The sequence below is a fragment of the Rhinolophus hipposideros genome (assembly GCF_964194185.1).
Source record: "Rhinolophus hipposideros genome assembly, chromosome: 20".
Taxonomy (NCBI): Eukaryota; Metazoa; Chordata; class Mammalia; order Chiroptera; family Rhinolophidae; genus Rhinolophus; species Rhinolophus hipposideros.
The window spans coordinates 43,135,352-43,148,965 of record NC_138066.1 but is presented as its reverse complement, the minus strand read 5'-3'; the positions used below and the strand labels follow the sequence as shown (position 1 = coordinate 43,148,965).

General features: G+C 38.1%; 1 protein-coding gene across 5 annotated transcripts in view; it reads right to left on the bottom strand.

The window, feature by feature from the left end:
* Window positions 1-270: 270 nt before the first annotated feature.
* CEP112 (centrosomal protein 112) overlaps window positions 271-13,614 on the bottom strand; it is a 343,959-nt gene continuing 330,615 nt past the window's right edge. For all 5 annotated transcript variants that reach the window (XM_081028160.1, XM_081028161.1, XM_081028163.1 and 2 more), the window contains 3 exons: window positions 5,408-5,509; window positions 1,714-1,778; window positions 271-887 (listed from right to left, as the gene is read on the bottom strand). In XM_081028160.1, the coding sequence (XP_080884286.1) occupies window positions 884-887; window positions 1,714-1,778; window positions 5,408-5,509 (171 nt within the window). In that variant the 3' untranslated portion in view covers window positions 271-883. The remainder of the gene's footprint in view (window positions 888-1,713; window positions 1,779-5,407; window positions 5,510-13,614) is intronic.

Here is a 13,614-nt window from a genome sequence, read left to right as displayed (position 1 = left end):
TTCGTTGGCAAATCAGGGTTAACCAATCAGCATTTAACTGTTCACTGGTATCCAGACAGTGACTGAAACCTCCACGGTATTATAATTAAAACAACAATCATAAAAAGAGAGATCAAGAACGTAACAATAAAACCATAGCTGCTACATATAATTCTTACACTATTCTGCCTCTGGAGACCCAGGATCAGATTAGATACTAACAGGGCAAGTGCGTGGACTGGTATCAGATGACCCAGTGATTTTTTTACTCTAAATAAATGCACTAGTTATGAATTTGATCTTTGACATGACATAGGTAATTTTCCCCATAGTATAACTTGAGATTGTCTGTACTTTCTAGGGAAAAATACCATGCATATGTCATATTTATTTTAGCAAATGACTTGCAACAAAAGTAGAAAACTGACAAGTACAAAATAACACTTTAATAAAATATGAATATGAACACGAAAACAAAGTAAACATGTTAAAAAATCTGATATGATACCACAAATGTGGTTTTGATCATATGGTAAAATTTTGAGCAACTGGTAAAATTCTATACAAAAGCATTACCCAGGAATATTGCAAGAAATCATTTCCCAATATAAGGAATTCTCAGTACACACTCAGATGCCAATAAAAATTATTTCCAAATTATGAAAATCTGAAATAAAGGAATGTTAAAAAAATAACTTAGGCAGACACAAATAAAACCACCCCATTAGTGTATGAGTGATGAATGTTTTTATGACCTTAATTACATTTAAGTATCAAAAAATGCCATTGATCTCACAGTTTACTTTATCCAAATCTTCAAACCTGCTGGAAGAAGTCCACCGTGCAGCTCCGATAGCTGACTCCATCACACTGTCCTGTGTTACTTGGGAAAGTCCTCATGCAGTTACCTGAAAATCAAAAATCTCAGTTATGACTTTGACTTTCTCTAGGTTTAATGGGAATGTCAATTATAAAATATGTTTTAATTCAAGGGGAGTTGGATAGAGGTTAGAAAAGAATATTTGGTATCAAAATTTCACCATTTATGCCTATAAGGGATCAAATCTTATCTAATGAAACAACAGACTCTTTTGAAAAGTGCATGATTCACAGGGTCTTTACTTTTAACTTGATGCCAAATAAGTGGTCCGGTCTTTCACTGCACTGAAAGGAAGAAGGAGTGAATCAGAGCAGGCAAATCTATGTCTGCAGTGTCTCTGGGAAGCTTTGACAAAACTGATCCCGTGCACCCCTGAGAAGTACACACAGGGCATTGAAGTCACAGCGAGTGTTGTGACATCCCTGAGCCATTTATCTATTTGGGTCTGTAGAACATCTGTAACAGTTCCAAACCTCCAAGGGATTCAGGACTTTGAAGATGTGGGCTACCATATTAAGAATTGCATCATTTCACTATCTTAAAAGGAAGACACTGTCTCCTTAATCCTGCAATTGGGCTTCAAGACAATATCTTGTCGTGACTGTGCAGGTGAGGCCGGGACTTGCCAGGCGCCTGCGGATTCTCTCATCTCATTCTGATCATACTGACTAAGCACTGTGATTAAAAGGGGGGCGGGTGACTTCTCAAAGACAGGTTCTTTACTAAAAACAAGCCTTTACAAAAAACTGATATTATATTTAAGAATTTTAATAAAGACTTTAACGTCAGCCAGGAGACTCACAGGTGTAAAACAATACAAACTAATCAGAAGGCATACTGATCCAGGGTGGTACCTTCTGCCTTGGTAAGTGGTCAGCTCTTCTTGAAGGATGGACGCTCTCTTTTGCAGAAAATTAACCTAGAAAAGACACTGTGTATGAGAAGAGGTGACTGTGGCTTCAGTGGTAATAATGTGCAACTAGTATGGTAGGATTTTATTTAAATTCTGACGGTTCCCTAGATAAAACTCAGAGGATTTGTTGAATGTCGATGCTGTGTTTTTTACACGCGGTCACATAGCATCCCTATTGAAAACCCATCAGAGAGCACAGAATCAAGTCCAAACTCCTTACTGCTGAGCCATTTGGATCTGGCCCCAGCCTCGCTTTGGGGGTTTACCTTTCCTCACACCATCGCAGCATCACCACCTTGTGTTTCATACTCTTTTGCCTTTTGGCGCAGGTCGTTTCTCTTTTTGGAATGGTTGGCAATCTCCTATTTATCGTCCACTATTCGGTTCAAATGTCACCTCATCTATTGACTTCTTGGACTCCTCCCCAGCTGCTCACGGCTCCCACCCTAGGTAGTCATAGCGCCCTCCTCTGTACTCTTGCACTAACTCCATCATTAGCACTTCTCACATGGCCTTGTGATTGTTTGTTTTCATATCTCTCCCCCAAACCTGAGAGCTCCTTGGGGGCAGGGATGATGTTCACTCATCTCTGAATCCCCAATTTCTTTTACAGGGCTGGGCATTGGGCTGGTATCCACTAGCTGCTTAATGAATCAATGAGTGAGTGGAAAGAAAATTATTGCCTCTGCAAACCTCAGTTCTTCCTGGGGATTCCCTGAGGTTGGAGAGACAATATTTTGTAGTGGAAAAAGCCTGAGTTTGTCTGGAGTTAGGCCAACCTGGGTTCAATTCCTGGCTTGGCCTTTGTGGCTCTGGAAAAGTTACTTAAGCTCTTGTTGCCTTATCTGTGAAATGGGGTTAATGGCAGTTACTTCCCAAGGTTATGAGGATGACATGAAATAACTAATAGAAATTGCCTAGTGCAGAGCTCATAGCAGGTACCAGCCCATGCCCCGCACTCTCGAGGCTGTGAGGTGGAGGGGACTCGGTGGCTTAGCATATTCTCTTAAAGCAGACCTTTGCAACGTGGTTTGATTATTTTGAAGCATAGATTTCTATTACTATTGAAGATATCTATATCAGGTACAAATTCAAAAGCACCTTATACAACCAAATAGAAATGGTTTTGGGATAACATATACCATAGCTTGATATAATCAAGAGTCAGTGATATTTGATCATTTCAGAATTGTTTACTCTTGCCTCTTTGGTCTGAACTGAAACCATGGCAACGGTTGATTCTGCAACATAGTTATGCAAGAGAGTACAGCTGGCAGAATAGAAAATGTGCTTGCAAGGGAGGAAAGCAGAGGCTTTCTAAATGGGTAGGATCCAAGTGGTCCCCACGGTTTTGCTTATTTGTAATATCACCATGGTGGTCTTAGTCTTATCCAATTGCTCCAAGGGACAATTGATAATTTTGACAGATGGAAGGATTACACTGATTCAACTTCCCTTCCCCCACCGTGCTTTGCAACTGGAATTCCAACAATTTTCAAAAAACACAGGCACCTGTGCTTTCAAACTAAATTTGCTCACTATATGGCCTGTGACTCCTCCGTGCAGCTGCCAATTCTGAGGCCCTAACGCAGCTGGCAGCACTCTCTTTCTGGGTCAACATCCAGTCCGCGGAGGCTGAAGTGGCTTTTATTACAGTGAAATGATATGAATGATAACAGAAACCCTGCAGGTGGATATCAGATTTCTTCCTTCCTTTCTTTTTTTCTTAAAAAAAAAAAAATTCTTCTGAAGGTGCCAGGTCCTCCATAGCTGATGACCCTATGGAAGCTGGCCTACAAAGTTAATGGGTAAACCACACCTCGAAGAGAGCGTTTCATGTAAATAAAGATCACTTAACCCTTTCCAAGTTACTGCTCTCCTGTCACACTTGTTTTTGGGTAGGACTGAGCCCAGCACAACTTCTTAGCCTGCAGAAGCAATAGCCTACAGTAGTATAAGGATCGATACATTGAACATTTCATTGTCAGATAAGAGGCTTTGTATGGAGGGAAATATAAAAGGAATGGCTAAAATTTGCTCCCTGTTTGATCTTACACATTATGCATAGCTAATGTATCATCAGACTACATCATTTGTTTCAGCCGTGAATAAACTTACTGAGCACCTATTATGTGATAAGCACTGTTCATGGCACAAAGATATCCTTCCCTCATCGAGCTTTTCTATAAAAACTATGTGTTTTTTTTTTTAACATTTCTTAGACAAATGATTTGCAAATATTTTCTCCTATTCCATGGTCTCCCTTTTCAGTTTCTGAATGGCGCCTTTTGAAGTACAAAGTTTTAAATTCTGATGAAATGCAATTCACCTGTTTATTTCTTCTGCTGCTTGTGTTTTTGGTGTAGTAGCTGAAAAAAACTCTTACCTAGCCTAGACCCAAAGATTTACTCCTTCTTCTAAGAGGATTTATTCATAGAGTTTTCTTCTAAGAGTTTTATAGTTTTAGCTTTTATGTTTAGGTCTATGATCCATTTTGAGTTAACTTGTGTATAACGTGAGGAAGGGCTCCAACTCCAGTCATATGCAATGGATTACCATCCACTTACCACAGCAACATTTTACCTTTCTCTCGTTGAATTGTCTTGGATGTCAGTTGACTAAAAAATGTAAGGTTTTTGTGTTCTTTTCCTGGACTTTCAATTCTATTCCATTGATCTATATGTCTATTTTTTTTGCCCATGTCACACTGTCTTGATTATTATAGCTTTGTAGTAAGTTTTGAAGTTGGGAAGTGTGTGAATCCTCCAAATTTATTCTTATTTTTCAAAATGGTTTTTGCTATTCTGGGTCCAATCTATTGCTTTTAATCAATCTTAGCCATAAAAGCATTTTTAGAAATATGGAGGGAACATGATTGTTGTAGGAAAAAAGTATGTTTTAAATTTTTAAGTGTATTAGAAATGGGAATATACAAACTCTCAGGTTAGAGTTAAAAACCTCATTAGATTAGCAATACATGAAACATATATAAATATATATGTTCATAGAAGTATAGAGAGGAAACTTATGTTGGAAGTCTTTAAATAACTTTAAATATATAAATTTAAATCAATTTTATCTCTCATATTATATTTTATAAACTACCAAGAACTACACATTTTAGAAAGGAATATTTAACCTAATTGTTTGAATACCTTGTCGTTATTCTGCTTTGAATTTGAAATGCACCTTGTTATGTCAAACAACCACGTAAAACACACCAGAATAAAACTGCTTCCAACTTAGCCATGCTTGCAATTCTCTGTACACAGTGAGGAATCAGCAGGGTGCAAAGTAATGACATTTTGGGCCTGGTACCAAGAATAAAAGGGTGAGGCTGTATTGGAATGTAGACTGTGAATGAATACAAGTAATTATGACTGAACTTTTCAATTTCAAGGGTGCTTTTAAGAAAATCTTATGGAGACAATGAGTTTTTAAACTCATAAGAAAAAAATTCTACCCCCGCCCCCCACCATCCAGAACAAAACCCAATTCATCCTGGGCAGTAGGTTACGCTATGACATCACACCGATTTCTAGCATCAATGCAGAATAAAACTTATTTGCAAGTCTCTTTTCAGGATATACACATCGCCTTAAACTCTTGGAAAACACCTTGATTGTAGCAATTACCTGTGACTTTAGGGAGGAGATGGTGTCTTCAAGTTCTTGTCTTAGAGATGCTGGCATCAACCCTTTGAATTTTGTTTCATATTCCTGACGTATGTAAGTTATCTAAAGTGAAAATAAAAACGAAAGTTTATCTTTTTTTTTTAAACCACAGAAATGATTGTTTTGAGTTTAACAAATTTCAGAATAGTATCCATTCATGACAAAGGTGAAGTTTGTTACATGTGGTTGAAAACCACATAATAAAATAAGAGTAAACACAGTTATAGACCGAAAAAGGTACTCTGTCCTTGTGAGTCTGGGAGAGACAGTCCCTGTAACAACACTTTGTTTCCTTAATATCCTTGTTAACACAGTTTTTAGCACTGGAAAGTAAAATACCTGTTCTCTGCTCTCCTCTCATGATGTACACACTGTGCTAACCTTGTATCCTTTTCTTGAGCAGCATGTGGATTTTGATCATATTAAGCTGAAATTCGAGGACAATTTGCAGCATGTTGTTGGTTTAAGACTTTCCAAAACTGGGTAGGTACCCGGGTGCTTGATGTAATCCATACGACTATGAAGATATGAATGGAGAATCTATACTTGTCATCATGTGCTTCTCCGGTTCGTGGCTTTCCTTCTCCCTCCAGCTACAATCAGACCTGTGCTCAACAACGAATGGCCACAAGGCTGGTAAAGGAAAGGTTCATGGCTCATCTCATTCATCTCTCTAAAATCTAAAGATAGAAACAAGTGAGGAAGGTGAAAGAAAAGTCTTTGGAAGAATATGCCTAAGTAGGATGAAGAGGTGCATGCATGAATGTGAGTGTGAATGTCTTGGTGCATTTCTCTAGCTATGTCTCTTTATTTATCTTATTCCTAATTTGAGATGTGACAGAATTTAAAAATCTGTTGCATGGTGCCATGTATGACTTAACTGAATATTAAAGCTGAATTGCAGTGTATCCCATAAATGATTCAGTGAACACATCCAGAAATAAGATAATATACTATGAAAATACGTGCAACTGAGTTGTTAGACCAGTCTATGGATTTACTGAGGAGAATTTAAAATTACTGGCCTTTACTTCCTAATCTTTCTTATATTAAGCTGAATTAAGGAAGAAATGTGTTGACATAGTTCATTTTATTATCTATTAAAATCCCAGGGCAAATGTTCTAAAATTTAATTTTTCATTTTATGGCAAAGTTTTTCTTCTTTTTCTTTTTTTTCTTTCTTTCTTTTTTTTAGGTGCATTAGAATCTTGTGACTTATACCTAAAAACAGAAAAAATGAAAAATAATCTCTCCCACTGATGTACTATTTGATTTTTCCCAATTTTTCTTGTTGGACTTAAGTCCCATAATTATATCTGACAGCTGACTCAATGGAAGGCAAGTGAAAAGCAAAACACATGGTTTGTAAATCAGCCCTTAAGGGCAGTATTTATTGAGGGTTCACAGGCTACTACATTGACTACTATATTTTTCTATCACTCAACACTGGCTCTGAAATTTTGAGCTACATCTCTTTTAAAAAAGTTCTCATGTTTTCTCTATTTTGTGTAACCTTGTTTGTTTAGAATGTTTGCCCACTTGGCCTGTACATTTGAAAGACAACTTGGCTGGGTATAAAAATGCTTCAGTCCCACTGTCTTTCTATCAATACTTGAGACATTTGTTTCAATGTCTTCTGGCATTTCATGTATCTATGGTGAAGTCTGAAGCTAGGTTAAATTTTTTTCCATGTTGAGTGTGACTTTCTTTCTCTGCTTGGATGTGCATCTGATTTTCTTTTTCCTTGATTCAGTAGTTTCACTGGGATATGTTTTGGTATGAATTTTTCTGAGAAATTGTATGTGCCCTTTCTATCTTCAAATTCAATTCTTTGAAGAAAAGTTTCTTCTGTTAGAAGGATTATTTGTGTTCTATTGGTATATGTGTTCATATTATATATGAATTTATTTCTGCTTGTTTTTTTCTTCAGGAACATAGATTTTGCATGTGTAGGCTCTTCTTTGATATTTGTCCATAATTATAATTTTCTCTATTGTCTTACTTATTATTTTATACTTTCATTTTATGAGATTTCCTGATTACCATATTTGCTTGGATAGTTTCAGTTGTGATTTTTTTCTATTATTGTTTCTTTTAATATGGTTTCAATCTCTGTAATCTTTTGATTTTTGTTTACCATTTTTTCGTAAGATCTGAGAGATCACTGTTCACCTCTGTCTGTTGACTCACATAATCTTTAAACACATATCGTTTCTTTTTTCTTCTTCTCTGTTTCCCCCCAGCTTTTTTCTCGACAGAGAGATACATGAATATTTTTGTAGATGCTTTGACATTGTGAAGAACTATTTGTTATAATATAAAGAATAATTTGTCTGAACCTTCCCTGTTTCTTGGGTAATTTCCCATTTGATCTACATTCTTTATTTGCTTTTGGCTCACATTCCTTCTTTCTCTCTCAGTCTAGCAAGAATCTTATGCGAGTTCCTTTCTCTTTAAAAAAAATTAAACCTCATTTTTGAAGGGAACCAACTATTTTGCTGAATGTTGAAGTAGGGAGAGTAAGCTGGGTGGCAGACCACAGCTATGATTTGGTTTTGTTGTCTTCAACACCCTTTGACCAAATCTATTATTTCATTAGCTCTTGGGGCCTATCTCCCCTCAGTTTTTCAGTACTTTTACAGGTCAGGACCAAGAATTTAAGCCCTTTGGTTAATGCTCATAATTTTTCTTGACTCTTGCCCCCACTTCACTTTTCACACTTGATGGTCTTCCTCTATTGGAGGCTGGGCCACAGAGAGCAGAAAATTGTGTGTGTGCAAGGTTGCTTTTTGATCACCACTATTCCTTCCATCACTTTTTAAATTCAGTATGCTATATTTTCCAGCTTTTATTGAGGATCCAGGCATTTCTACTTCCGGTCTCCTCCTTTCTTCCTTGTTTTTGTGATTTTGGTGAATCTGAATGAACTTGAAATGAGTGAACCCTTAGAAAATCTGAAATTACCTCACCTATGAGTGAGACTGTCAGTTAAGAAAATATTACTACTCTGAATCCTTAACTCACATCCTGAATTTAAAAATTGTTAAACCAGCAGAATCCTGTTACTTTAATAAAGTCATAGAAAACTTTAACCAATCTGGTTTACTCTAATTTGTAAGAGGTTACTACTAGCAAACATTTATTGAGTACTTTCTATGTACCAGATACAATTATAAGTGCTGTAATAAGTGTTTAGTCCTCTGACGTCCCAGTGAGGTGAACACAGAGAGGTAAGTCATGATCTGAACTCACGTCATCTGACTCTCAAGCACATAGTCTTAGCCACTATGCTCTGCAGTTTCTCAAATAATCTTTCCAAATGCTGAAATGTTTCTTCCACCCCAAAAGGAAAAGGAATTCAGACACAACCAGTTAGAGCAGTTCCATCCACTATGCCGGTGCTTTCCCAAAAATAACAGGGGCTGGGGAAGGGAGATAGGATGCACTATTACTTCCTTCCAGATATTTAGTATTTGATTTATTTTTTTTTATAACAATAATAATAACAAGGACAACAATTAGTTTCAATATGGTTTGGTTCCCCATATTTTCCCACTGGTTTAAAATTTTAATTTATAAAAGATTTGATAAGACTATTTAAAAGAATCTATACAAGGGCAATGTACATACTGACCTAAAATAAAAATTCTACATAAGCACATATGTTAAAGTCCAGCCAGTGAAGAATATATCTAAGTTTGTCACATGGAAAATGAGAAAGAGGAAGAGTTACCTTATATTCCTTTATATCACTTTTGACTCTGCCACCATTTTTCTATCCCCAACTCTGACCCAGGACGTATTTGAGGAGAAATAATGAGGGAATGACAATATTTATCTATAGACTAATCACAAACTATTAACTGCTAAATATGCCACTCTCTTTTCTTCCTGCTTTCCCACATTTGAATTGATTTAAGCAAAGAGTTTGATGGACATTCAATGGCTTTTACTAAGGGAGATCAAAATTTTTACATGTAAATCAATTTTATTATTAGATTTGAATACTAATTTTCATTACAGTGTCCGATTATACTAGCGAGTGATGTTTATTAAATGCAGAAGAATTCAAAGACTGTCCTCATTTGAGTACTTCTGGAAAGGAATTTCCAGGACTGTTGCGGCTCATTTCCATCCTGCCTCAGCACTCCCACTGCCCTCAGAAAGCACTGTGTATGACTGTCTGCTCCCCCACATTCCTCAACCACATCACACCAAATAGACATAAACCTCCCTCTCTCCACAATGGTTACTTCTCTCTCTACTTTCCTTCATCTTCTTACCTGTAGCAAGAAAAATGAGGAAAACCAGGACACCATGACAAACAATGACATTTCTGTAATATCACAAGACTCCTGTAAGCGGAGTGGAAATGGTGTATGTATCACATGGTACCTATGTGACCAAAGATAGCTGTGTTGTGCACCATGGCAACGGACTGCCCACCTTTCCCTCTGAGGCAGAGCACTGACAATATTTCCTTTAATTTTTAAAATGGGATATGAAGACCGAGAACACCCATAACTGGAGTTCAGCATGACACTTAAGTAAAACTTATATCCCGGGTAATCAGATAAATATTCATTTGCATAAGTGAGGGTCTACAAAGTATATAGAATATGTAGTTGACTTGAACCGAGAGGGACTCTGGAGATAAAAAAAAATGACATAGAAAACAGTGAACCTTGGAAATCTGTAACTTCATTAAAAATATGAAGGGAGAATTCCAAACATATTTAGTGGTATTTTTATTTGAAAAATACTCTATCAATTAGCCATGTCAATAGGTCAAAACTATGTTGTATAATAAAACAATAAGTATGATGGAAGCGGACAGCTTTGTATAAACAACTTAGGGCTGGTACATCAAGCACAAGTTATTTTATTGTAAGCTTCAATGCACCCAACACTGAATTCACTTTTGAAGAGGAGAGAAAAGGGGAGGCCACTTACTGAGTTGTCACTGATACGTACTGTGGTTGTTTTTTTACATGTTTTTTTAAAATGGCATGCATAGTCGTTTATTATCGTATTTTAAGGTAAGAGTGCAGCAGTTGAGGAAAGCGATAGTATTGCCTAATATTACCTTACAAAGTCCAACCAAGCATTTCGGGGGTCAGTTAAGTAGATGAAAAAGGGAACTAAGTAAGAATTCTGTCGATGTTAGTGCCAGGTGGGTACTAGACTAATTGGAGGGTACTTCATAAATTATATAAATGTCTGACCACTGTGCTGTACACCTGAAACTAATATAAAATAATACTGAATGTCAACTGTAATTGGGACATAAAAAAAATTAAAAAAAAAAGAATTCTGTTGATGTTGCTCCACTTTTATGCTTTGCCACTGGGACTGTCCCAGTCCAGAATATCTGCATCTTGCACCTGGACGCGTGCCATATTGGTTTGTTGGTTTTGTTTTTGAATGGAATTTGCTTAACCTTTAAAATCAAAATCCTTTATGTGGCCGACAAGGTCCTGCAGAGTCTGGCCACTCTCTGCCTCTCACTCTCCTGTCATCCCTCGAGAGCTTCCCTCACATCCGGGACACCAGACTCGTTAGCTTTCTTTCAGTTCATTAACCAAATGCCTGGATGCCTTTTCTCACATAGGGCCTTTCTCACTTTTCTTTGATTCTTTCTTGTCCCGTGGGGTTTTCCCTCTGGATACCCCTGGACCTCTGGATACTGGAAGGCCCTGCTCTGGGGTGATTGTTGGTCCTGGTGATGAGGCTGTGTCTGGAGCAACTGCCTTCCCACGTCAGATAGGCCACAGCCCTAGCACTGGTAGGCAATGGCTTTCCTCAGTTTCCCCTCAGGAATGGGGGCTCACACCAACCTTTGCTTTCAATCTGTGACCCAGTCTCTTGTCACTCACCTGTCAAGGAGCCCTGTGTGTACTTTCAGTCCCTGCTACCCCTGGGTCTTTCCTCCCAGCTGCCTCTGCCTGCTGTTGGACTCAGACCCCATACTTGGAGTTTCAGCCTCACTCACTACTCTGGGGTTCCGTTCTGTTTCTGGGCCACACAGATGTTCATCTTGCTTTTGATACCAAATACTTCCTTTTACTTTTTCCCTCTTATATTTTTACCAATCACTGTTGAGTGTTTTGAGCGGAAGGGTGCCTCATAACATGACCTCATAGAGCCATCTTGTACAAAAGCACAGACTGTGCTGTAACCTGCTTTTTAACTTACTATAGTAAGTGGGGGGTTAAGAGCCCAGACTCTGGAGCTAAATCTGGGTTGTGCCCCTAAACTGTGGGCCCTAGGAAGGTTAACTTTTCTGTGCCTCAGTTCCTTATCAGGAAAATGGGAATCATAACTTCTCTAGGTTGTGAGTATTAGATGATTTAATACATGCAGAGGTTGTACAAGTGGCTCTCAGTAAATGATAGTTATCATTACATCATATAATGGAGATTACATGTATATATTTCATTACATGTTATGTATAATGAATTACATATTTAATTTAGCCAATCCTCTATTCTTAAAGACTTTTTGCTTTCTAATTATTTGCAAATACTATGAATCTTTATAGCAAATTATTTGCATATATTTATGATTAATTTGAGGGCTCCATTTCCACCTCTTTTTGTATTTTTTAGTATCCACTGATTAAGGACATAATAACATAGAGCTTCTATGAATACAGAGTCGATTTTAAATGAATTTGTATTTTATAATTAAAACAATCTACATACATTGAAAAACAGTAGTACCTGTTTTGGGGCCGTATTATATATCCAGCAACTGACAATGGTTGGTGTGGGTAAGGATTTTCTCAGACCCTTGCCAACAGCTCTGGCTCACAGGCGGGGAATCATTGCTCCATGCTGAAGGATTTTAAGGGAAGGAGCTCAGCTTAAAACTCCCTCTCCATCCAGCCTGGATTCCTACCAGTTAGAAATACATGGGAGGGTGAAAGGAGATTATCAGATGCTTTCACTCACTCTGGATTAGTTTACTCAGAACCCTGGCCTTCTGACACCTGGCCGAGCTGAAGGTCATAAAGCAAACTGAGCTTGATTGGTGGGTGACTGTAGGGGTAGGAGATGAGGGAGAGACAAGTAGCTTTGGAGCACAGTATATACTCTGGAGGAGGGTGAACGTGGGGAGGCACTGCAGTAGGGGGTTTGGGGTGAGTGAGAGCATAAAAAAGACACCAGGCTTCTGAAAACAGGTGCAGGGCCGGGGCACAGGGAGGGAGGGAAGTTGCTGGGAGTGATCTGATGTAACACAAACAGAAACGTGGAGGATGTTTCTGAGTGACGGGTCCTTTGTGCAGCAAAGAGGTTTTGCATGGGCTTTTGAGGGGAGTGAGTCTATATATGTAGAGCTTATAGGTTTGATTTTGGATTCCAGTGTGCTTTGAAGAATAAGACACAGAAAAAGATGGTGCAAAAAAATACTCTAGTGCAGCTGAGAAAAAATACACTGCCTTCTAAGAAATTTCATTTTTCAGTAGGGTTAAGGTATTATGTGTTGCCACAGCAACCGGCAAGAGATCCATTTTACAAAAGGTGCTCTGTAGCATTGCTTGTGTATTTGGCTCTAAAATATAAAGTGAAAAATGTAAAAGTAACCACAATTTTCTTAACCTTTAAAATGGACATTGCCCCCACTTTCTCCAAGATGGTTTTGTTTTATGGTTCTATATTTCAACTGGTGCCTCCTCAAACTCAGGTTGCAGCTCATAGAACCTGTTCCCACTCCAAGGTATTGAAAGCCTGCTGCTCGGTGGGCCTGGGCCTCCCAGGAAAGGGGGTGGCTGATTAATGAAGTACCTGTTGACCTCTATCATGGAAGGGGAACATGAACTAGTTTCTGGAAAGGGTTAGGATTTCAGGAAGGAGGAACAGTTTTGCGGTACTGTGGAGAAACTGGTGGCGTGACGATAAAGAGAATGATTTGAACCTAGCACTTTAAATAGGTGTAGATGCTCTAGGTCCAGCTTCAGATAGTTCAAAAGACTCCTGACACCAAAAAGCAGAGGTGGGTCTGGTAAGTCTACTCATAAGGACTAACACACACAGAAAACGTGGGAATTGGGTAAGACAGTCAAAGGCCAGAACATTACGAATAAACTGCGCAAATCTGTTCATGAATTAAAGATTTAAAGAAAACTGAGGTTGTGACGTGAAATAAACATTTGTGAATAAATACTA